At 38.9% G+C, this 26,801-nt stretch overlaps 2 protein-coding genes across 6 annotated transcripts in view; one reads left to right on the forward strand and one right to left on the reverse strand.

Moving 5' to 3' along the window:
* The window catches only part of CEP83 (centrosomal protein 83), a gene marked incomplete at its 3' end in the record, with an annotated part of 146,748 nt that extends 120,430 nt beyond the window's left edge, over window positions 1-26,318 (forward strand). For 2 of the 5 annotated variants that reach the window (XM_080659724.1, XM_080659725.1), the window contains exons 13-16: window positions 321-450; window positions 17,300-17,403; window positions 19,253-19,442; window positions 21,090-22,421. In XM_080659724.1, the coding sequence (XP_080515850.1) occupies window positions 321-450; window positions 17,300-17,403; window positions 19,253-19,442; window positions 21,090-21,194 (529 nt within the window). Of the gene's footprint in view, window positions 1-320; window positions 469-17,299; window positions 17,404-19,252; window positions 19,443-21,089; window positions 22,422-26,227 lie in introns of those variants that run through there. The other 3 variants (XR_013960100.1, XM_080659727.1, XM_080659726.1) reach the window with 3 other exon arrangements.
* The window catches only part of PLXNC1 (plexin C1), a 159,935-nt gene continuing 155,658 nt past the window's right edge, over window positions 22,525-26,801 (reverse strand). The window contains exons 29-31 of the mRNA XM_080659723.1: window positions 26,131-26,271; window positions 25,969-26,043; window positions 22,525-24,808 (exon numbers count right to left, since the gene is read on the reverse strand). Of these exons, the coding sequence (XP_080515849.1) occupies window positions 24,704-24,808; window positions 25,969-26,043; window positions 26,131-26,271 (321 nt within the window). The 3' untranslated portion in view covers window positions 22,525-24,703. The remainder of the gene's footprint in view (window positions 24,809-25,968; window positions 26,044-26,130; window positions 26,272-26,801) is intronic.

Raw genomic sequence — 26,801 nt, forward strand, 5'->3', positions numbered from 1 at the left:
TTTGACAATATACAGTAGTCTGAGATAATGCGTTTTCTATTTCTAGAGAATGAATTTTATAGACTTTTGAATTCTTTTAATGATAATAAAAAAAAGACATTTATGGAAGAAGCCTTTTAGATTTCTCCCTGACCATACTATTCTGAAAACACTCAAAGAAAAACGTCTTTATTCATTGAGTAAACCAATATATTTTTAACTTCAAATATCTAAATTAGTCTTCTGAATGCCACATAGGTAGTAAGTTTGATTTTACTTGGGATGATATCTGTTTAATCCTAAAAGTTAATGTCCATGTTTTGCCTACATTCTTCTGACAGGACATTGGAAGAGAAACAGATCCAGTGGCTGGAAGAAAAGCAAAAGCTTCATGAACGTATCACAGACCGAGAAGAAAAGTATAATCAAGCTAAAGAGAAACTGCAGCGAGCTGCAATTGCCCAGAAAAAGGCAAGTGATTCATATTAGAGTGATTTCTACAGAGTAAAACATAATTAACTATTTTAGGAGAATAAAATGTACAATGAAAACTGAGATTTTACTGGCTTAGTTCTTAAATATGACATTTTACTTTCAACCTTCCAGAGATAAATTGGGAAAATCCAAACGGCTCAACAGATTTATTTCTAAATTTTGTTACAGGTCAGTTTTTCAGAGCCAACATGCCTTTTTTCACAGACTGTTTTTCAGTAATCAAGTTTCTAGACCAGCCCACACAAGTCTTATTTAACTCATTCTCCATGTTTCAGCTTAACTAATATTATAATATTGCTTTTGTGGTTAAAATGCTTTTTTGTTTCCAACTCAGGAATATAGGAGCAAGTACCTCCTTGTCCTACAGGAGGAACTAGAACCCCCCTTGGCTTCTGAAACATCCATGATAGTTCCGACAGCCACCCTCCTTTTAAGCTTTCCTTTTGCAGGTCTATTTTCCCCAGAACATAATACATTTATTTTCTTATAAATAGTCCAGGGCATCCTGGAAATAATGCAGTCAGATGATTCACCTAAGACAGTGATTTCAACTTTTTTTCTACTTCAACAAACCCAAGAAGTATAGCATGACCCCTTTAGTAACCACGACTAACTGTGGCAGTGATTTAGCAGTTATTTTAACAAAATTGATGCATGTGTGTTGGGATTGGGGTTGATTTGACATATCTCCATTTGATAAGTTCCCTTAGTCATGGCATTTGCTTTGGGAGGTAAGGAGGTCTGAGATGAGAGCAAGGTGCTTGTAGGCATAGCCACACCAGTGTCAATATCTGAAAGGTAAGCTGTTCACATTTGCATAAGAGAAGAGAACTATATATTATTTACATATTTTGATTGGGAAACCCGAGGACACAGTTCCTAGTCACCTATTTATGTATTAACTATAACTGCCAAATGCCTTCTGATAGTTATAACATGAGAAGTCTAAAAGTTATTACTTCTCTATGTGGTTTCTGAGTATTGCTGTTTTTTTCCCATAATACTAAAAGTAGTGTGATATTGAGATTAGAAAAACAGCATTTACAAATGGGAATTCCATTGTTTTATACTCAAATATAAAGACTTGTGTTGTTGTTTTTCCCTTTGTATATCACTTTTTTTTCTTTCAGGTCATGGAAGTACTGTGCATCATATGGGTATTGCTGGGGTTTCAGTGCAGTTTATTATGGCTTGGGATAATCTTAGAAAGTATTTATGCTTTCTTGTACTGTTTGAAGCCTAGAAGCCTCTGAAGCCAGATGTTAGCTGGAAATCACTAGAAATTATAAGAATTGATTTGATCTTTCACAGAGAAATTTTATGTTGAGGTTTTAGAGAAAAGTATCTTAGAGAACAGATTCTAATTGTTGAGGTTAGTTTGGGTTGACTTCTTTTGGAGCAAAAGTGACATCCAGTGGTGAGAGAGATTATCAACTAATCGCAGGTATACCAGAAAGAGATGAAGAGGTGATATTTAAGAAGCCTGCAAAATAATCCTTTCATTGATATTGTGACCTTGGATGAATTATTTTTCTACTGTAATGCCTGTCAAGTAATGGGTGTGAACATAATAAATATCCATTTCACTTTTCAAAATGTGTGGATTATGGTTTGAAGTCATAGAAATTATTAAGCTCAACTGAGTGAATAATTATGACCCAAAATTGTTCCATCATGTGGGACACTGCCCTGAGACTGACAACTTTTAAGTAGATACAATTTTAGGGCTGGGAGGACTTTAGCACTCAGAGATAGTTTTTACAGATTAGGAAACTGAAGTGGTAGGTAACCAAGATCCTTGACTGCTAGAATCATTGCCATGACTAAAACCTACATCTTCGTATTCTTAAGCCTGTGCTCTTTTTGCACCGTTACTCTTTTAATTTCCCACTTTTATTGCAAATGCTTTCATTTTCTCTTCTTGGTAGCCATAATACATATAAGTATTATTTTCTATGGCAGAATAATCACTAGAAAAATAATTTAACTCAAACCCTATACTGCTTCTATATGAAAATTTTTGGCTATAAGATTAAGTAAATATTCATAAGAGTGCAACAGACTTTTTGGATGCTTTAAATGACACAAATCATAAGTTTCTTACGCATTAAGACTAAAACAAGTCACAAAATATTAACTCCAGTGCAGAAATCATAATCCTTTAGAGTTACTTTCCTGTGAGAGGTTCTTACAGCTGGGGAATAGCCACTTTATTTTCCCCCAGGCTGGATAAGATGGCTCACTGTTTATTTGTGATTCCAACCTCCTAAGCACAAAGCTTGTGTCATTTCTGGTAAGTCTTTGGGTAATAATATTTGCTGTGATTTGTTTGGAAAAGCTTGACCAGGCACCTTGAGTTGGGAGGCTCTTCTTTATCGCTTCTCCACACATTCTTTTTTTTTTAAATTTAATAAATCTTTATTGTTCAGATTATTACAATTGTTTCTCCTTTTTCCCCCCATAGCTCCCCTCCACCCGGTTCCCACCTCACCCTCTGCCCTTACCTCGCTCCCACTGTCCTCATCCATAGGTGTACGATTTTTGTCCAGTCTCTTCCTGTACGCCCCGTACTCCTTTCTCCCTAAGAATTATCAATCCACTCGCATTCTGTGCCCCTGATTCTATTATATTCACCCTTTTATTCTGTTCCTCATTTTTAATTCACTTGATTTTTAGATTCACTTGTTGATAGATATGTTTGTTCTTCATAATTTTTATCTTTACCTTTTTCTTCTTCCTCTTCTTAAAGAATACCTTTCAGCATTTCATATAATACTGGTTTGGTGGTGATGAACTCCTTTAGCTTTTTCTTATCTGTGAAGCTGTTTATCTGCCCTTCAATTCTGAATGATAGCTTTGCTGGGTAGAGTAATCTTGGTTGTAGGTCCTTGCTATTCATCACTTTGAATATTTCTTGCCACTCCCGTCTGGCCTGCATAGTTTCTGTTGAGAAATCAGCTGACAATTATATGGGTGCTCCCTTGTAGGTAACTAACTGTTTTTCTCTTGCTGCTTTTAATATTCTCTCTTTGTCTTTTGCCCTTGGCATTTTAATTATGATGTGCCTTGGTGTGGTCCTCTTTGGATTCCTTTTGTTTGGGGTTCTCTGCGCTTCCTGGACTTGTAAGTCTATTTCTTTCACCAGGTGGGCGAAGTTTTCAGTCATTGTTTCTTCAAATAGGTTTTCAGTATTTTGTTCTCTCTCTTCTTCTGGCACCCCCATAATTCTGATGTTGGTACACTTGAAGTTGTCCCAGAGGCTTCTTACACTATCTTCAAATTTTTGGATTCTTTTTTCTTTTTGTTTTCCCGGTTGAGTATTTTTTGCTTCTTTGTATTTCAAATCTTTGACTTGATTCTTGCATTCCTCTAGTCTGCTGTTGTGTCTCTGTATAATATTTTTTATTTCAGTCAGTGTATGTTTAATTATTAGTTGGTCCTTTTTCATATCCTCGAGGGTCTCGTTGAATTTATTGGCCTTTTCTAGGATATTCTTGAAAAACCTTATAACCATGGTTTTGAACTCTATATCCAGTCATTTGTTTTCCTCCATTTCTTTCGTTTGTGATCTGTTTCTTTGTCTACGCATTTTCGCTGCTTCCCTGAGTTGGTAGGGTGGCTTTGTGTGCTAGGTGTCCTATAGGGGCCAGTGGGTCGGCCTCCCAGTTACCTGAGGTGGACACTCTTGGTGCACCCCTTGTGGACTGTGTGTACAGCCTTGTTGTAGTTAATTCTTGATTGTTGTTGGTGTCACTGGGAGGAACTGACCTCCAGGCCAATTGGCTGTGAGGACCCGCTGTGTCTATAATGGAAGAACTGCTGTGCTGGAGACATGCTTATGGTGCAGGATTTGCTTCAGTGGGGTTTTGGTGCTCACTGAGTCTGCCTTTTGAATGTGTCACTTATGGATGTGAGTAGTTGAAATCTGTTGTCGTCTCACACTGACCACTAGATACACTAGCTTCTGGATCTCGAATGGGGTGCTGGTCAGCTACTGTCTGAGGCCACCTAGCAAGAGGTACAGCGAGAACTACAGTTTTCTCCTCTTTGCTTGGGGTTTGGAGGTTTTGAAGTTGTCTGACCAGAGCTGCAGTTTGTTTGGTTAAGCTGCGATAGGGCAGGCCATTTATATGCAAAAGCCGCTGCACAGAGCTTGGGTGGGTTTGTAGATTGTGTGGGGCGGGGTCTCAGGGAGTCACTAGGCTAGGGTGTGGCAAACAGCGATAGCTGCCAGTCAGCCGTCTCTGCGTTTCCGCGTTTCCAAGTCCCCGCGTCTCGCACCCCAGCGCAGTAAACAATGATTGCTGCGCGCACCTCTGCAAGAAAGTCACCCTCCTGCCCTAACCGGTTTGGCTCAGTGGATGGAGCATCGGCCTGCGGACTGAAGGGTCCCGGGTTCGATTCCGGTCAAGGGCATGTACCTGGGTTGCGGGCACATCCCCAGTGGGGGGCGTGCAGGAGGCAGCTGATCGATGTCTCTCTCTCATCGATGTTTCTAACTCTCTATCCCTCTACCTTCCTCTCTGTAAAAAATCAATAAAATATATTTAAAAAAAAAAAAAAAAAAAGAAAGTCACCCTCCCTTTCCGATCCAATGGTAGACAGTCCAGCTTCTCCCTGTAGGAGTTTGGGTCCCCAGCGTCTCCCCAGAAACTGGAGTTCAGAGTAATTGGGAGCTTGTCTCCCTTCAGGTTGAATGGAGCAGTGCACCCAGATACTCGCCGCCAGCCCGATTCGCGCGGCTCTGTACCTCAGCTTTTCAGTGCTTGTGCATGTCTCAATGCTTTTTTCTCTTTCCTTCTAGTTGTAGAACTTCCATTCAGCCAGCTTTCCCGTGGTTCTGGGTGTTAGACGTTTTGTCTTTTAGTTGTAGTTTTGAAATTGTTGTGCAAGGCAGCAGTTTATGTGTTTACCTATGCCGCCATCTTGGTTTCTCCCTTTTCTCCACACATTCTTGAAGTGCGACTATGAGGAGATATCTCTTGGTATGAACACAATGAGTTGTGCTTTTCATTTTGAAGCACTTGAAGTGACAACTTATTTTTATTCTAAGGTATATCTCTCTGAAATAATTCTTGGTTAGATATTGTTATGGATGGCTTATAAAAAATGCTCCATAGGCTCGAAGTTGTAAAATGTCTGTTGACTGAGTTGTGCAGCCTAGAGTTATGCTGAGGGGAAAATAAATGCCAGGATTGACTCCTGCCCTGATGACTATATAATCTAATTGGAGAAATAAGGTAACATGCAATACCTAAAGGACACTATTAATCACTCCCTGGTGATCTGTGTGCACACAAAGTTTTACAACTAGTGTGCCAGAGAGACGAAAGCTTGAAGACAGGAAGGCCAGTTAGGAAGTTATTATACTAAACTTAAAATGAAATAAGGTGTCTGAATTTGGGCTTGGGGTACAGAAATGAAAATGAAGGGTGACTTCCATAAGTATTTTGAAGGAATTAAAACAGCATGGTATTGGCATAAGGATAGAAAAATTGACAAACAGAACAGAGGAGAGATCAGAAACGGACCCACAAGAATATGAACACCTGAGGGATTGGGAAGATGGCTGCTGATGGGAAGGCAGATTGCAATTTAGTGTGTGAGTGAGAGGATGAAAGGAGAGTGTGTGGACGTACGGGGATTGTATATTTGTGTGTGAGGGTCAGCTATACTCCAAGGGACTGTGGGGACTGCTGGACCGGGCTCTGCTGACCGGGAAGCCTCTTCTGCTGCTGAAATCTCTCCACAGCGACAGGCTCTACCGTGGAGATGGCACCATCTTGAAGGGGAGAGTGGCTATTATCAGAAGACTATACATTCTGTGACTCTACGGACAGACACCCAGGGACCAACAGCGAACCCCAGAACACTGGATCTCAGCGTGAATACGCTGACTCGGAGGAGCTCTGCACCTTCTCAAGGAAAGGTCAGATTATGCCTAAGGAAAGGAGAGAGAACTACATAACCAGATACACGGAGAAGACAAAGAAACAGCCCACATATGAAAGAAAAGGAGGCGTCACCAGAAAAAGAAGTAAACGAGGCAAACAACCTGTCAGAGAAAGATTTCGGAGAAATGGTCATAAGGTGGTTGAAAAGAATGGAAGACAAATTCAACAATATGTGTAAGAACCAAGAGGAAATGAAGAAGAACCAAGAATAAATGAAAAATGACATCACTGCTATAAAGAACTCAATAGAAAGCATTAACAGTAGACTAGAAGAAGCAGAGGACCGCATCAGTGAGCTACAAGACAAAGTAGGAAAAAATACCCAAGCAGAGCAGCATCAAGGAAAAAAAAATTAAAAAACAGGAGGAGAGCCTAAGGTTACTTTGGGACAAAATGAAACAAAACAACATCTGCATAATAGGGGTGCCAGAAGGAGAGGAAACTGAGCAAGGAATAGAAAACCTGTTTGAAGAAATAATGACAGAAAACTTCCCTGATATAGGGAAGAAAAACTCACACAGGTCCAAGAAGCTCACAGAGTCCCAAACAAAATGAACCCCAAAAGACCAATGACAAGACACAAAATTAAATTGGCAAACACCAACGACAAAGTGAGAATCTTAAAAGTGGCCAGAGAGAGACAGAAAGTTACCTACAAAGGATCCGCCATCAGACTAGCGACCAATTTCTCAACAGAAACACATCAGGCCAGAAGGGAATGGAATGAACTATACAAAGTCATGCAAAGCAAGGGTCTGAATGCATGAATACTGTACCCAGCAAGGCTCTCAATTAAAATTGAGGGTGAAATCAGGAGCTTCACAGGCAAAAAAGGACTAAGGGAATTTATTACCACCAAACCAGCAATGCAAGAAATGCTAAAGTGTCTTCTGTAAAAAGAAGAAATAGGAAGCTAAGAAGGAACACAGGTGTAAAGAATAAAAATGGCAACAAACAAGTACCTATCAATAACTTTATTTATTTTTTCTTCCAAAAAGTCATGTGATTATTTATTTATTTATTTATTTATTTTTTAATTGTTTGAAGTATTATAAATAGTAGTACATATGTCTCCTTTTTTTTTTCCCCATTGACCTCCCCCCGGCCTCCCCTTCGCCCCAGTACATGCCTTTACCTGTCCCCCCGCCCCAGTGTATTTTATCCATTGGTTGTGCTTATATACATGCATACAAGTCCTTTGATTGATCTCTTACAGCCCCCACCCCCGAAGCCTCCTTTGCCTTCCCGCTTCAATAGTAACTTTAAATGTAAATGGATTAAATGCCCCAATCAAAAGACATAGGGTAACTAAGTGGATAAGAAAACATGACCCAGCCGAAATCGGTTTGGCTCAGTTGGTAGAGCGTCGGCCTGCGGACTGAAGGGTCCCGTGTTCGATTCTGGTCAAGGGCATGTACCTTGGTTGCGGGCACATCCCCAGTGGGAGGTGTGCAGGAGGCAGCTGATTGATATTTCTCTCTCATCAATGTTTCTAGCTCTCTATCCCTCTCTGTAAAATATCAATAAAATATATTTTAAAAGAAAAAGTGTAATTTTAAAAAAAGAAAAGAAAACATGACCCATATATCTGCTCTCTACAGGAAACCCACCTCAGAAAAAAAGACGCACACAGACTGATGGAGAAGGGATGGAAAAAGGTTTTTCAGGCAAATGGAAATGAAAAAAAAGCTGGAGTAACAATACTTATATCTGAAAAATTAGATCTCAAAGTGAAGGACATAAAAAGAGATAAGGAAGGCCACTTCATAATACTAAAGGGAACAATCCAACAAGAAGAAATAACTCTGGTAAACATATACGCACCCAATACAGGAGCACCCAAATACATTTAAAAACTTCTAGAGGATATTAAGGGATACATTGACAGCAATATAATCATAGTAGGGGACTTTAATACCCCACTATCACCATTGGAGAAATCCTCTAAACAAAAAATCAGCAAAAAAAATCAATCCTAAATGACTCACTAGATCAGATGTAATTAATTGACATCTTCAGAACATTTAACCCCAGAGCCACAGAATATACATTCTTCTCAAGTGCACATGTGTCATTTTCAAAGATAGACCATATGTTGGGTCATAGGCAAAGTCTCTTCAAATTCAAGAAGATAGAAATCATACCAAGCATCTTCTCAGATCACAATGGCATAAAACTGGAAATCAACTACAATAAAAACATTCCAAAAAAATCAAACACCTGTAGGCTAAATAGCATGCTGTTAAACAACGACTGGGTTACCAGAGAGATCAAAGAGGAAATAAAAAACATCATGGCAATAAACGAAAATGAAAACACAACAATCCAAAATCTATGGGACATAGCGAAAGTAGTCTTGAGAGGGAAGTTCATAGCTCTACAAGCCTACCGCAAAAAAAACAAAAAATAAGGGTAATAAATTACCTAACCCTACAACTCAAAGAGTTAGAAAGAGAGCAACAAGAAAAGCCCAGTGAAAGCAGAAGGAAGGAAATAATAAAGATCAGAGCAGAGATAAACGACATAGTGACCAAAAAAAAAACACAATACAAAAGATCAACAAAACCAAGATCTGGTTCTTTGAATGGATAAACAAGATTGATGAACCTCTAGCCAGGCTCAATAAGAAGCAAAGAGAGAGGACCCAAACAAACAAAATCAGAAATGAAAGAGGAAAAATAACAAAGCCACAGAAATTCAAAGGATTGTTAAAAAAATATTAACACCTCTCTTCCAACAAACTAGACAACCTGGAGGAAATGGACATATTCCTAGAAAAATATAACCTTCCGAAACTCAATCAGGAAGAATCAAAATCTCAATAGGCCAATAACTATGGAAGAAATTGAAGCAGTCATCAAAAAGCTTGCAACAAACAAAAGCCCAGGGCCAGATGGCTTCACGTGGGAGTTTTACCAAATATTCAAGGAAGAACTAAAACCTATCCTCCTCAGTCTATTCCAAAAAATTCAAGAGGAAGGAACACTTCTAAGCTCATTCTATGAAGCCAGCATCACCCTAATACCAAAACCAGATAAAGACAACACAATGAAAGAGAATTATAGGCCAGTATCCCTCATGAACACAGATGCCAAAATCCTCAACAAAATTCTAGCAAATCAGATCCAGCAGTACATCAGAAAGATCATGCACCGTGACCAAGTAGGATTTATCCCGGGGATGCAAGGATGGTACAATATCCGCAAATCAATAAACGTGATACAGCACATAAACAAATTGAGAGAGAATAATCACATAGTCATATCAATTGATGCAGAAAAAGCATTTGACAAAATCCAACACCCTTTCTTGATAAAAACTCTCAGCAAGGTGGGAATAGAAGGATCATATGTCAACATAATAAAAGCCATAAATGACAAACCCACAGCCAACATCATACTCAATGGGCAAAAACTAAAACCATTTCCCCTAAGAACAGGAACAAGACAGGGATGCCTACTCTCACCACTCCTGTTCAATATAGTACTGAAAGTATTAGCCATTGCAATTAGACAAGAAGAAATAAAAGGCATCCCAATTGGAAAAGAAGTAAAACTGTCCTTATTTGTAGATTACATGATATTGTACATAAAAAACCCTAGAGACTCCATCAAAAAATTATTTGACTTAATAAATGAATTCAGCAATGTAACAGTATACAAAATTAAGGCCAAGACATCTATGGCATTTATATACACCAATAGTGACTTTACAGAAAGAGAGACTAAAAAAGCACTCCCATTTACCATCGCACCAAAAAAGTTAAAATACCTAGAAATAAACTTAACTAAGGAGGTAAAAGACCTATATGCAAAAACTACAGGACACTGAAAAAAGAGATAGAGGAAAACATAAACAGATGGAAGAACATACCATGTTCATGGATTGGTAGAATCAACATCATTAAAATGTCCATACTACCCAAAGCAATCTATAGATTCAATGCACTCCCCATTAAAATACCAACGGCATATTTTACAGATCTAGAAAGAACTCTCCCAAAATTCATCCGGGATAAAAAAGAGACCCCGAGTAGCTGCAGCAATCCTGAGAAAGAAGAACAAATTAGGAGGGATCTCAATACCAGATAACAAGCTGTATTACAAAGCCACTGTTCTCAAAACAGCCTGGTACTGGCACAAGAACAGACATATAGACCAATGGAATAGAATAGAGAACCCAGAAATTGACCCAAACCACTATGCTCAATTAATATTTGACAAAAGAGGCATGAACATACAATGGAGTCAAGACAGTCTCTTTAATAAATGGTGCTGGGAAAATTGGACAGATACATGCAAAAAAATGAAACTAGACCACCAACTTACACCATACAGAAAAATAAACTCAAAATGGATAAAGGACTTAAACATAAGACAGGAAACTATAAAAATACTAGAGGAATCCACATGCAGCAAAATCTCAGACATATGCTGAAGCATCTTCACTCATACTGCTCCTAGGGCAATGGAGACTAAGGAGAAAATAAACAAATGGGACTACAGCAAAATAAAAAGCTTTTGCACAGCAAAAGAAACCATCAACAAAACAACAAGTAAGCCCACTGTATGGGAGAGTATATTTGCCAGTGTTATCATCGATAAAGTTTTAATCTCCAACATTAGCAGGGAACTCATACAACTTAATAAAAGAAGATAAACAATCCAAAAAAATGGGCAATGGACCTGAATAGATACTTTTTGAAAGAACACAGAAGGAAGGCCAAGAGACATATGAAAACATGCTCAAAGTCACTAATTATCCGAGAGATGCAAATCAAAACGACAATGCGATACCATCTCACACCTGTCAGAATGGCTATCATCAACAAATCAACAACGGACAAGTGCTGGCGTGGATGTGGAGAAAAAGGAATCCTCATGCACTGCTGGTGTAAATGCGGACTGGTGCAGCCACTATGGAGAACAATATGGAGTTTCCTCAAAAAACTAAAAATGGAACTCCCATTTGACCCAGTGATCCTACTTCTAGGAATATATCCCAAGAAACTAGAAACACGAATCAGAAAGGATATATGCACCCCTATGTTCATAGCAGCACAATTCACCATAGCTAAGATTTGGAAACAGCCTAAGTGCCCATCAGCAGATGAATGGATTAGAAGACTATGTTACATCTACACAATGGAATACTACACTGCTATAAAAAAGAAGGAATGCTTACCATTTGCAGCAGCATGGATGGACCTGGAGAGCATTATGCTAAGTGAAATAAGGCAGGCAATGAAAGAAAAATACCAAATGTCTCACTCATTTATGGAAAATAAAGAACATTATAACCTGATGAACAAAAAGATAGATACAGAGGCAGTAAAGCATCGAACAGACTGTCAAATTACAGCGGGAAGGCTGGGGAGTGTTGGGGAAGGGGGGAAAGAGATCAACCAAAGGACTTGTATGCATGCATATAAGCACAACCAATGGACACAAGACACTGGGATGGTGGGATGAGGGCATGTACCTGAAGGTAGGGGAGGCTGGGGGAAGGTCAATGGGGAAAAAAAAGGAGATATATGTACTACTATTTGTAATACTTTAAAGAATAAAATAAAATTTAAAAAAAAGAATATGAACACCTGGTTTACCACAAAGTATCACTGTATTTCAATAGGAAAGGATGGTACTTTTTAAAAAATGTGGTGAGATGGTTGGTTATTAGTAACCAACCATGTTAGATTAAAAATGAATCGCACACACAAATGTCAAAAGTTAAAAAAATTAAGCAGCTAAAAGAAAACAGGGAGAGGATCTTAAGATCTTGGTAGAAGTATAGATTTCGTAAACAGGACATAAAAAGCACTAACCATAAAAGAAATGGTTGATAATTTGGACTTTATTAAAATCAATAACTTTTAAAAAATATAAAATGACACCCTTAAGAGAAAGAAAATATTATCACAGACTGGGAGAATGTTCGTCTGTAGTATATACAGGGTGGGCAAAAGGAGGTTTACAGTTGTTTGTATGGGAAATAATAGAATTTATAGTAATAAAAGGGTAATATGCAAATCGGTCAGCACGCCATCACAGTAACACCCGGCACGGGTGAGCAGGAACTTGCAGTGTTCGGGACGCAATGGCGGCTTCCGCTTGCTCAGGGCTGGCCCTGGGCAAGCGGCAGCGGGACCGGTCTGGGGGAGGTGGACCTGGTGGAGGGCAGCCTGTACTCCCCACATGGCAGCAGTGGCAGCTGTGAACGCTCTTCCTGGGCAAGCAGCCGCGGGGATGGGTGCGGGGAAGGCAGGCCCGGCAGAGGGCAGCCTGGACTCCCCACATGGTGGCAAGGGCTGTGAGTGTTCCCGATGGCTGCTGCCACTTGCCCAGAGGGCAGCCTGGACTCCCCACATGGTGGCAAGGGCTGTGAGTGTTACCGATGGCTGCTGCCACTTGCCCAGAAGGAGCCACTCTGCTGGGAAATCTTCGCACCGGCAGCAAAGGCAGGTGAGCGAGGGACAGCCCAGCAGCGAATGCAGGTGAGGGAAAGTCCGAGTTCCACAGCTAAGAGCTCCTTGTGCGGCCACGCCCCACCTTGGCCTCTGGCACCGTGGTTCCGGGGTTCTGAGAAAGGCAGCTCTGGACAAAGCCACAAGGGCTACGAGGCCAGGGGCTCAAGGCAGCTGCGAAGTCCTTCCTGACAAAGCGGGCCAGCCAGGGCGAAGCCGCTGCGGTTGTTTATTCGCCGCCTGCCATTATACTACCGCACTTGGGTGTTAGTTTTAAATGGAATGTAGTGCTGGCTACTTTTGAGAGTGGCAGGAGCTTGGAGCCACAGCTCTAGCTGGGGGATGCGGCTTCCCGAGGGCGCTGTTTGCTGGCCATCGAGGCTGTCTCCACTGCGGGCTTCTAGCTCAGTTCGAAGCTTGGGGCGGGAGGCTGGATAGTGAGTTTCATGCTGTCCAAGCCTGGGCGTAGATTACGAGTTCCTGCCAGGGAACATGGTCTTCTCTAGGTCTGGGCTTCACTCCTCATTCACAGTTCGGAAAAAAGCCACCTGCTTCTCTTCAACTTGAAAGCCATGCCAGGCCAGACTGCATGGCCAATGGTTCTGGAGCAGATTTCACACGCCCACATACTCACTAGCACACAACACCCTGGCCGCAGGTGGACTCTCATCATCCTATGTGGTTTGTGCCCTCACTCTCTTGCTCTGAATGTCCCCAGTCCATATGTGCCCGTCCGTCTCTCCGGCTTACAGTTCCGTCCATGTACAAATGCACTTCTGTTACTTCGGTTTATCTTCAAAAGCGGGACGCTGGAAAAGCGGTGTCTGACTGCTTTCTGGGGTTGCTCTTCTGCATGTGGCTCTACTCCTCTCATTGTGGGCCTGTCTGCTGAAAAGCCCGGAGTTTGCATTTGGTTTATAGCCTGGTGGTGCGGACCCTGATGCAAAACTACTGTCAGCTTCACATGCCTATGTGGTGGGGTTGGGGGTAGGGGAACTGTATTACCTGGAATTTGTTGTTCAGCTTTGAGGATAACAGGGAGGCCTGGGCTTTGCACCATGATACCGCATAAAATCCAAGGAACTCTCAGTGGTTTCATTTCCAATACTTCAACACACTGTAAAATAAATCCACTCTTTTTCTTCTCTAAATCTAAGCAATCTTTTATCATTAAAGTGAAGACGTATAAAGAATGTGTTTACACTGGCTGGGCTCTTGGCCATTAGATTTTCACTAAAAACATGTTGTGTCCATTTTCAGAATGCATATCCCAAGGGCATTCCAAATAAATGCAAGAGTTCAAGGTTGACCCTCTTGGTAAGGAATGGGAGTAAGGGGCATAATACAGGCATTTCTCTCTAAGAGTTTACAGTCTTAGTTGGAGGGAATAAGACATACAGTGTTAAAAAGTTCAGTATTTCAAGAGTTAAAAACAGTACAAGACAAATACAAGAGGTCATATAGTATTAGGCAAGTTTCAAATGAATGGAGGGTCAATACTTCAAATGGCAGTGGCTATAAATGTTCAACTTGGTAAATGTGCATCTTACCGAAGAACTTACCATTGTAATTTGGCCCTATGGCAAACCTTTGAAAACTCAGAGGTTGAAACTTAGTAATTATTCTCTTTTATCACAAATTGCTTTGATTTTATAGGCCTCCTTGGACCTTTTCCAAACTCCTAAACTTTTATTCCCCCCCCCCCCCCCACAAGTTTTTAGTATATGAAAGCTGAGTAAGTTAAGGTTGTTCGTCAAGAAGTAATGCCATCATGACTTTTGAGGTAGAATTTTTGGTTAAACTCCCCCCACTTTCTTTTTATACCCTGTTTATTTCTACACATTAAGGTGGTAATTGTCCACTCTGTTTTGTAAATTCAGTTACTGGAGGAACACAATTTTTTTTAATGTTTCACCTAAACAAGCCGAGTAGATTCCAGATCCCAAATACTAGGGACTGAGCATTCTGCCTGTCAGCAAAGTGCTCATTTAACCTCTTGGGTTGGCTTTTATGTCTGTCTCAGCAATGAAGACAGGAAACACAAATACAGTATACACCTCCAGACAAATACAGTGTGGGGCAAAAGTAGACTTACAGTTGTTTATATGGAAAGTAATACAGTAATTAATCTATATATCTATATATATATATATATATGGCTATAATGCAAAGTGTCCCCTCAGGAGTTCGACTGGGAGACTGGGAAGTTAGATCGCTCACTATGATGTGTGCTGACCACCAGGGGGTGGCACGGAACGAAGGAAGGCCCCAGCTGGCAGCCAGAAGGGCCCGGTTGGCCCTGATCGCTGACCAGGCATGGAGACACTACCTGTGCACGAATTTTGTGCACCCGGCCTCTATTAATAAATAATAATACAAGAACAAACTGTTTCACATACAACTGTAAACCTCCTTTGCCCCACCCTGTATATCTGACAAAGGATTCATATTCTGAATATATAAAGAACTCCCAACAAATCCAATAAACAGATTATGCAAAAAAAATTTTTTTAAACAGGCAAAAGACTGAGAGAGGCACTTCACAAAAAGTGGTATCCAGATGGCCAATATGCATAATCACCCTGATTAGATGTCAGGAAAATGCAACTGAAACTACATTGACATACTCTTCTACTCTACCAAAAGAGCTAAAATTTAAAAGACTGACCACACCAAGTGTTGACAAGGATGCAGAGCAGTGCGAACTCTCATGTATTGCTGGTGGGCATGTAATTAGTAGAACCATTCAAGAAAACTGGCAGTATTTACTAAAGTTCAAACATGTATACTCTATGACTCACTCCTAGGTATATTCTCAAGAGAAATGAGTACATATGTCCACCAAAAACATGTTCAGAAAAACTTTATTCATAGCAGTCTCAAAATGGGAACATCCAATTTTTCATCAGAAGGAGAATGTATAAAAATGTGGTATCTTTGTGAAATGGATGACAACATAACAATGAAAAAGGACTGTGACATGTAATACATTGCGTATCATATAAAGTGCTGAACAACAGTAAAAATCCAGATACAAAAGAGCATATACTGTGTGATTCCTTTCTTTGACCTGGGCAGGTGAATGGATAGACATTGTGGTTCAGGACAAAAGAGTGGTTCCTCTGCCAGCGTAGAGGGAAGGAGGCACAGGCTAGTATTGTGGGTGCTGGAGGATGGGAGGCAATGGGAAACATGAGGCAGAATACCCATAGCAGTCAGTTCCCAACTGGACATAGCCAAGGTGACCCTTAACAGTGGACTGGGTAGATATAATAAACTATGTAATATTCATTAGTAGAATACAGGATGCAGCAATGAACTGTACCTATAAGCAATTGCATGAATAATTTCCACAATATCGAGTGAAAGAAAAAAGCCATTTGTAAGAGAATGGACACTATGATTCCATTCATGTGAGGTTCAAAAATAGGCAAAACCTTAACTACAGCTTTGGAAGTGAATTAGTGGGTTACCTTTTCAGAGGACAGAGTGGATAGAGATTGACAGGAGGAAGGGAGGGGCACTTCTGGTTTAGCGGTGCTGTTAACTTGTGAGGTAATAACACCAGCATTTGCTTTGCGGTTTGACATTTTGCCTTACAATTTATGTTCTATGCATTTTTCTGGAAGCCTGTTATACTGGGGGAAAAAAGGTAAGAAAACAAACACCTAAACAGTCTGTAACTGCTAAAGAGTATGGAGCATTTATAAGTGTTTTCCTGAAAAAAAAACAAAAACACACACACACACACACACACACCCCCCAAAAAACCTGTTTTATAAAACTGAAAAAAAATTGTACTTGTTTTCATATACTACTTTTGCATTATATATGGATTTTTCCATATTATTAGAAAAATTTCTCTTTGTAAAGTCTTTTATTTTTTAGTATTTAGAAAGACATGTTTTTATACTGAAATGCACTCATAATCTATGTTAGCTTTCTGACCCTTTAATTTATCGTTTTGGTAGCATTTTATGAATTACAAACATTCTTTTAACTTTAAATTTTGGTTTTTTTTAAAAATACATGATATCTTTTCTAAAAACCAAGAGCTTATGATTCCTTATCAGGTACCAGGCAAATTTGTTAGTAAAATTTGACTTTTTCGTTTTTAGATTTTTTTTTTTTTATTTGCAGCAATTTAATTATTGAAACCAGTTTTCTTGTTTGGCATTCATAATAGTTCTATTTGTCACACTGAGAATATGAGATAGATCTGTGGTTTATTATCATTGCAATTTTCAGTAAGACTCATGTTCACTAATCTTGGTTCCTAGTAGTGACTAAAAATACTCATCTCTAAATAAAATTGTTTTGGGGAGTAAAATATTCACTATTACATAGTTTTGTTCAAATAGGAAAGAAACCATGTATTTACACACTTGCTCATCTTGTTTCTTTATAGAGAAAATCTCTTCATGAAAACAAATTGAAGAGACTACATGAGAAAGTAGAAGTCTTGGAGGCAAAGAGAGAAGAATTGGAAACAGAAAATCAGGTGTTAAATAGGTAATATGTTTGTATGTATGGATATATACCCCATGTGGTTATTTTGATATTATAGAACTTGATTTCTGGCATAACGCACTTTATTTTCTTTTAAAATATACATTTAAAAGAATTCTAAAACTATTCATTATACTCCTAATTTACTATAAACACCCCCCACACCCCCAGGACTAAATGTTCCTTCAAACCAAAAGGTATCTAACACATGCCAGTGTTAGTGTTATGGTTGGGACTGGTAGGAAAGGCCAGTCACTGGCTTTGGCAGCCAGGGTGGTGTGAGTTCTTGATGTTGTGACAAGACAATGGTAGTGATTGCATAGTATAAAATTGTGGCCACAATTTAAATCAAAGATCAGTTGTTGTTTGGTGTGGTAAACTATTATTGGGCTATAACTTGTGGTTTTTCATTTACATCGAAGCACAGCTAGTCATTTGCACATTAACATTTTTGAGCAGAGAAGATTTACCATATTAAGTGGTAGAGGCATTGTATGACTCATTTGATTCAAGTTAATAAAAAAAACCCTGCAAATTCAGCTAATTAATGGTAGCCTTCAGATTTCAGACAGTACGAGACTTTTCTATAATGGAAATTGCCTATAATATCAAGCAGTGATGTTTTATAATGTGTCCTGGTCTTCCTGGGTATAATTACCAAAATGTGAACAGTTGTTTTTTTATAACAACCAAGAGGTTTCTAGACTAGAATGAATCCCAACTTTATAATACTCTGTTCCAAAGTAAGATGCCACCAAATTTATTCTAAAACAAAATTCAACTTACTACCTCTCATAACCATTAACTTGGAAATTTGATCAATTCAGGATTGGGCAACTGTGGCACAGGTTATCTAGAACTTGGAGTAGTTTTGAAACTCTATTTGACTACTGATGTGACTGATGGTCAGAAAACTCATGTCCAGAAAGATTTGCAAAGGCCTGAAAAGTTATTTTTTATCCATGTCATTTTCCCCTAAAGTTGGGACTTTACTTATGTCACTAGCTATGTTTTTAAAAATTCAGTTGAACAATATGAAATTCCCTATATTTGACCATAGTTCACCTCAAAAATGGCAATTTCATAAGATTCAAGCTAGTGTATTTTGTATTTCTGTTTGATTCCTTCTGTAAAATAATGCATCCTTTGGGTTTAAGTTGTTTCCTTTTAGTTTCAGGATTCATGGGCTTGGGGAGAGGAGTAGAAATGAAAATAAAAGTATCAAGAGATTTTTAATTAATTGGCAAATAAAACTTTAAAATGAGTTGATAGCCTGCAATGCTATCATAACAATAATACGTCCTTTCATATTTCTGTTTATCTTTCTTGATAGACGTAATTTTATATACTGGGTGTCCCAAAAATATTTATACACACTTTGAATTATTATGAAGTGAGTGTTTAACATACAGTTCATTTTCAAAATTTAAAAGAATCTATAGAAATGAAAATTTTTTTTTGTCAACGCCTGTTTTCAAACTGATGGCTGTTCTGGTCCAGGCACTGCTGATAACGTGAAACAATGGAATTGCAAACACCAAGATCATTTCATTCGTTATTTGTGCACCCTCAATTTTATTGACTGTTTCCGGTTTTGTGCCGTAAGCTTTATCTTTTATGTATCCCCATTAAAAAAAAAGTCTAGTGGCACTTTAGGATTAGTCTAGCTTCAACCATTATTACAAATCAGTTAAACCTTGGAGTGAAAATTTAAGAGTTATCAGCGTTAAAGTGTGTATACATTTTTGGGGGACACCCTATATATTAAATACAGATAAACCTTATAATTTAGAAATCTTTCTCTTCCCATTTAAACTTCTGTATTAAAGAATACTTTTTTTTTCTCTTTAAGACAAAATGTCCCATTTGAAGAATATACAAGGCTTCAAAAAAGACTAAAGGATATACAGAGAAGACATAATGAATTTCGAAGTTTAATTTTGGTTCCTAACATACCTCCAACAGCATCCATCAATCCTGTTAGCTTGCAGTCATCAACCATGGTTCCAGGCATGGAGCTAGCCTTTCCTCCTCATATGCAGGTATGAGCATTTATTTTAGGGAAAAGTTTAGGCAGATGTTTCTGTACATTTTTACTTGTTTATATACAGAGTTAAAAATTCAAATCTTTCTTTAACAGAAATTTCCTGAGAAGCAAAGTGGATATTAATCTATTTTATCCTCTAGTGATGGTGCTAAGAGTAAAATCTATTAAGAAAATTATTTATTTATTTATATGTTTTAAAAATTCTCACCCAAGGATATTTTTCCATTGATTTTTACAGAGAGTGAAAGAGAGAGGGAAATATAGAGAAATACTGATGTGAGAAAAACACATAGATTGTTTGCCTCCTGTAGCACCCTGACCAGGACCAAGCTGGGGAGGAGCCTGCAACTGAGGTACATGGAGGTACATGTCCTTGATCAGAATCAAATCCAGAGCCCTTCAGTCCACACGCTGACCGACACTCTATCTACTGAGCCAAACCTAGTAGGGCCTCTTAAGCAATTTAAAAAAAGGACCTGCCCTGGCTGGGTGGCTCAGTTGGTTGGAGCATTATCCTGTACACCAAAAAGTTGTGGATTCAATTCCTGTTAGGGAACATACCTAGGTTTTAAGTTCAATCCCGGTCAGGTGCTTGAAGGAGGCAACTGATCAATGTTTCTCTCCCACATCAATGTTTTGCTGTCTCTCTGTCTCTACTCTCCCTTTTCCCCCCTCCCTTCCTCTCTTCCTCTCTCTTGAAAATCAATAAATATATCCTTGGGTGAGGATAAAAAAAAAAAGAAGTTGATTGATGAGTGTTTGAGTAATCTAGAGTTTGTAGCTCACTCTTAGAACACTAGTACCGAGCATTTACTAATGCACTGCACTATGCATTTTCCATACAATATTTTATGTAATCCTAATGAAAAATACTTTGAGGAAAGGTATTATTTCCAATTTACAGATGAGAAAACTGAGTCAGAGAGGTGAAATGACTTTCCTAAGATCATAGCTAGTAACTGATAGAGTTGAGTTTCAACATATAGCTAATTCCACTGTACTAGGTCCTCTAGATACTGAAAGTATCAAATTATTTGGATGATTTTCAGAAGATGAATAATAATTACATTTTATAATGCTATAAGATTTTAGTTACAGAATTGAATCTCAGACCAAGAGCTTTGTTTGTAATAAACTAGAGGCCCGGTGCACAAATTCGTGCATGGGTGGGGTCCGGCCAGCCCACCCTAATTGGGCCCCATCGGGCTAGGCTGGCAGGGGGGAGGGGATGTGGGAGGTTGGTGGGCCAGCCCGCCCCCGGTGGAACTCCTGGTCGAGGGGACAATTTGCATATTAGCCTTTTATTATATAGGATTGCTATTAAACTCCAGTCTTACTAGAAAGTTGTCATATAAGTACATCTAGACCCTGCATGAGTATTTTCTAGTTTACTCCCTGGTGAGTTTTATACCTAGAGAAGGACAGATTTGGGGTTTTGCTTTATGGCTACAGCTTGAGGCAGGAGAGACGCACAACTAGTTAGTAGTCTGGCCCATGCTGCTGTGTTCTTAGATGGCTAAAATGGCCATCCTTGCTCTGTCAGATGTGCAGGCCTGAACAAAAGAGGACTGAGGCTGCTGCCCAAGTTAGTTTTCCACCAGTTTTTCTGAGCCTTTTCTTTATTTTTTTCTGTGCTTTTAAGGAGGAACAACATCAAAGGGAACTCTCTCTACTTCGTAAAAGACTAGAAGAATTAGAAACAACACAAAGAAAACAACTAGAGGAACTTGGATCACCTGGGGAATGATGTTTTTGGAGAAAAAGGATGAAATCAGTGACCCAATAAAGCTTGAAGTTTAAACATATGTGGCATTTAGATACTTTATTACTGTTTGCCAAAACCCTTGAATTTGCCTCAAGAAAAGGTACCAGCTACATGCTGTAGTGCATGCAAGTCGGGATTTTAGGGTTATACTAATGACAAGTGAAGCATTAAACAGCTTCAGAGATATTTAGAGTATATATCGAAAACCTTTTGAGAATGGTATAAATAAATGGAGCTAATTTAATTGGAGAATCAAATTTTAAAATTATTAATTTTACTTTGTTGAATTTGGGGGGCGTTTTGCCTAAAATATGCCCATGTTGTATTTCTTCTTCCTCATCTTTGAGATGTTTGACAATAACAGGGTCAGTAAACATTTTCTGGTTTACTATATACGAGTTATAATCCTCTAGTTCTTGAAAAAAGATGACAGTTTTAAAGTCAGCATAAAAAATACAACTTAAAGATATCTAAATATGAAACTCTACCTTTTCTAAAATCTGTGTGCACATAATTTATTAAAGAGCTTAATATTTTTCTATCTAGCTGTATTGTCTTTTGTTGGATTTTTTTTCAACATGCAGTGTGTATTTAGCAATATAGGTCATATTGATTTTGACTTTTGAGATAGAATAGAAAATAATAAAGTTCAAATAATTAAATACTGTGGCTTTATAAAACAAGGGCCATTCATTGTAAAACTTGACCCCAGTGGGGTCCCTTTAGAGGTATCATTGGTATTTAACTTTGCCTCCCACTGTGTTGGATCTAATCAATTTACTATAAGTGTTTTATTTCTGTGCATCCCTAAGTATGCCATCATTTGCTTTTTAATGTAACATCATCCTTTAAAGGAATTAACTTCACATCAACAAGGCAAAGCTCAAGTCTGCCAAACCAAGTGAAATGTCCATTACCCAGAAGGCTTCACGATCAAGAGTCTTAAGTTGATAGTGGAAGCCAGCAATGTAATTGAGCAGCCCTTAGCATCATGTAGAAGAAATGAGATTTACTTACTACATATTCACATAGAGTATATGGTGACATCTTGTTCCTGAAAAGTAAATGATTTCCCTGGATCCACTTTGTATAATAATTTTAAAAAATCTATTATAACTAGAAGACTTGAAGGAAAAAAGACAAGAATAGTCCGTATTTACATCAAAATGTTTATTTTTGGATATAGACATTTAAAACATTCATCTCCAAGAACAGCTTCAATCAGGTATACAATAAGAAATAGACTCTAAATCCCTATTACGGAAAAGGTAACAATTTTTAAGTGCTGCTGTAGACACTAGTGTTAGGAAAAAAAAAAGTTTATAAATGGTTTTGCACCAAAAAAATAGTCAAAGAAACTTGAAAATATAAATTGTTTGGAGTTTGTTTCTCTGTTGCTGTTTAATGTAGACCCAGTGACTGATTGTCTCCAGCACACATCTAATTTGGCCATTTACTGCATTTGGCTAAAGGGACCCAAAAATGTTATCTAGATAGTGCTTTTCACTGGGAGATTGACAAACACGCTACATATATTAATGAATCTTCACGCCACCTCAGTGAGGTAGGATAGAAATATTACACAGAAATTGAGGCACAAAGAGGTAAGTGACTTGCCCAAAGTTCCCAGCAGCACAGTTCCTGGAAGCGGAGGTGAGTCTCCACACAGGACTCGCACCACAGAGCTGGACAGGGACACCCTCATGGAGCTTTCACTAAGTAGTCAGAGAAAGCTGTAGCTGTTCCTTTGAGTTTCCTTAGCATTTCTGTACCCTAAAGAAGGGGAAGTCTTTTGGGCAACTCGCCTACCGTTGGCTCTCAACTCTCCTGCTACTATTCTCTTACGGATGCTTTCACATCAACACTGTAGCAGCCTTAGATGGGGGCCAGACCTCTCACCTTAATACTTGTAAGTAACCTATTTGGTAGTTTTTTGAGGTGTGTCCACTGAACAGACAATGGTCAAAAGCGATGGGATTGGGAAGGTACCTGTCAGGGCAATAACTGCTTATTTTCTCTGACCAGTTTGTTGAGGTGTCACCTTTACCAGATATTGAGGAGCAAAATAAATTGCATTTATCTAAGACAAATTCACAGTTAATTCTGATATCCCATACAGTGTTGGCAAATGATTTTAAGGAATGTGTGATCAATGTTGTATTTGCTACGTGAAAAAATTTCTTTCCTCAGTCTGGGAAGTGGTGCACCAAGGGTAGAAGGTGCCCCAAGGAAAGTCTGAGAGTTGCCAATTATACTTTACTTCTAGAAGGAAAACACAGTGGTATTAAAATTGGTCATAAGCAGCAAAAATTCAGGAATAAAAATCAGCAATAAAAAAACTACAGTGTAAACTGGATAGGAATTCTTTAAAAGGAAAGGCATGAATAAAATGAGTATTTTTAATTCTTTCTCTTGTGAGGAATACTTTCAAAAAGTACATAGTAAGACTAAGATACCAAGTTTTATACTAATATTTTTCAGGCCTTGGACCTCAAATATATATATATGTGTGTATATATATATATTCATATATAATACTCCAGTGTGAACAGCAATTTCATGAAATGTAAAATGTATCTTTTCTTTTTTTTGAATCACACACAAGTATTTATAACCACAGGGTTCACTAGAACTCTAAAGCCAGGAGACACTAGTATAGAACTGTAGGATTAGGGGAGTGAGTTACTCTTCCACAGATCTGATCGAAGTTAACTAATGATTTTTCTTAAACATCCAACATGTCCACCATCAAATACATTTAGTTTGCAAAAAATAAAATAAGACCAAGAGTCTGGGTAAAATGCTATTGCATTTACATGAAGCCTATTGCTCCTTGCTTTAGAGTCCCTTAGTGAAATGGAGGCGAGGTGGATGGAGTGACCACTGAAAAACACAGCCCTTTCAACAATGTTGCAACACTGTTAGTTTTTGGTTTAAAAACACACACACGCACACACGCACTCACAAATGCTAAGTGTACACACTACCAAATTCTGCAGCCAGCTTTCCAAGAACTACTGGGGAAAGTTTCAATGCTGCAAACCTTCCAGGTTGCCCTAACACCTCCACCTTGTTTCCAATGTACTCATTTCACATTTTGTTTTGATCACTGGCAGCATCCCTTTTCTGCGGAGGTGCCGTGTAGTCACAAGTGGTACATAACTAGTTTTCAAACAAAACCACTTATATCATTGTGCTTAAGTGGAGACTGTAGTTACAATACTGACACTTGCTTACTGGCCCCATATTCTCTGTAAACAAGGAGGCTGTTTGCAACAACCACTTCAGCTCTATTTACAGAAGGGTTCCCTGTATACGCACAGGCACAATAGTTGGTATGCTTTCTAAAAGCTGTGCATGTGCCTTGGTCTCTTAAAGACAGTGCCCAGAGTGGAACCTATGTGCAAACTTAAAAAATTAACGACAGAGTAGCCCAAGCAGCCATTTTGCTCCCAAGTCGTCTGAAGAACTTTGCCAGATTAAGCCCGTGCTCACATCCACTTGCATTTCTTCTTTTCATCAAATAAGACTTTTACATGCAAGAGTTGTTTCTGAGCTTCTTCCAGCCCTCGTTCTCTTTCTAGTTTATTTAGAATCTGTTGACAATTAGAACAGTTATTTTAGATATTGTGGTTTTATCATTACAATTCTGGTTTTTCTTTTTGCATTCCTGATGCTGAGTGGTAAAATCTGTATGAAGCAGATGCCGACATTTTCTTCGATCATTTACATACTCACTTTGCAAGTTGTTTTGCTAAGTCATTATCACAGGATCACCAATACTTGGGCTTAAAATAGAAACTGGAAAGAAATACCAACTGTTTGCTTACAAATATGGGGCCAGACCTCCAAGGCCCTGTTTTATGCATTATGTCACAGCCATTCCAAGCACAGCAAGCATTTCTGGGCAGCCAACATGCAGGCAAGTATTTCTTCTTAAATGCAGCAGGCAGGGGCATCCTGGTTAGAGATAACTATTTCCCTTCCCTCCCCTCCCATCCTGGGCAATCTAGTCCCTCTCCCATTCTCTCCCCTCCCGTTCCTCCCCAGTGCTTCCCTTCTAACCCTGGCCCCTGGAAAGAGGGATGCTTATCATGTTTAAGGAACTCATTGCCTCTACCCTACCTTAGCTCTTCATCTTCAAGTAGCAAATGGACTTGGTGAGCTATTCTCACCATTGACATGGATAGCCTGTCCCAGCATGACTGAGTGGGGGGAATCAGGGAAGGGGGAATTAACATATATTTGGAAACAACACATCTGATGACTGTGTGAATTCCCCCCCCCAAAAAAAATTCAGATTAAGGAGAATTAATCAAGGATAATGGTTTATTGAAATAGTTACTTAAGTTAGAAAATGTCATACTTTCATTTAACCATTGAATACAGAATTTAGGCGATTTGACAAGCTTAGCTTTCATTTTAGCAGTTTATAATCAAGCATAAGCTGGCCCCATTTAATAGGACCACTACTTATTCATCAGAATTAACGTTAACTTGAGTCAGTGTGGCTGTAGGCCCCATGAACTCATGTAAGTTCAGGCTGGTCTGAAGGTGGGCCATAAAAATACAGGGCAGCAGCCATGTGCAGGGTCTGGCGAGGAGCCAGGATCCCCCATCAGACAGGCCCCCTGGCCTCCCTTTTCTGCCATTTGGGATGCCAGAGCTGTCCTGAGACCTATCGAAGGCTTCAGAACCAAATCCTGGGGACTGACTGATTCAGACCAATATTTTAAAATGTCATTTAAAATCTTACCTCATCAAAATATTTTACGATGTATTTGTAGATTTCTGTCAAGGCCACTTCTTCATTAAATTCATTTTCATGTTTCTTAAAGAAAGAAAGGCTTATTGAGAGATTCGACTTTAAAAAAAAAAAAAAGTAACCAAATATTTTAATTCTACTTTCCAACAATACCTTAGATTCCTGAGTTAAGAATTCTTCCATTTCTGAAGGTGACAATGGAGGCAAATCCCTGATTGCTTTGTAATAAGATTTTACTTCCTCTTTGTAGGTTGGGATATCCTTGGCATAGAGAAGTTTATTAGTTGGTGCTTCCTAAAAAGAAAAAGAAGAAAAAAAGACAAAGAAAAAAACAATGATCACCCCAAGAGTGAAAACCATGGGAAATTTATCACAATAATGCAGCTGACCCTCCACCACTGTTACCGCCTGGTCACGTGTCCCTGCAGCAGGCCCTCCTTAGTGTTGCTGAATGACTGACTGCTATCCAGATAGCTCTGGTGAGTCACTATTATTTTCAGGCAGATTAAATGCTAATATATTCTGCCTTCCTCTCATAAAGGAACTAAAATTATTATTTTTGCATGATTTGAGTTACTGTAACAATGGAACTTATTTCAATCATACTTCATTACTAATGGCTGTAAAAAGCCTGAATTAAAACATTTGCTCTCCTCCTCACCCATGAGGGAATTTTGGCATTTATAAAAGATCTGATTGTAGGTCTGATTGAGGCCTTTATATAACCGTGAAAGTGGTAAGTAGCTGGCAGTGGTGGATTTTTTCTGCTTGTCCTGTTTATTTTAATAGATCTTCCAGTGTCCTTAGGGAAGCAAGTGGTCATT

Source organism: Plecotus auritus (genome assembly GCF_963455305.1).
Source record: "Plecotus auritus genome assembly, chromosome: 3".
Taxonomy (NCBI): Eukaryota; Metazoa; Chordata; class Mammalia; order Chiroptera; family Vespertilionidae; genus Plecotus; species Plecotus auritus.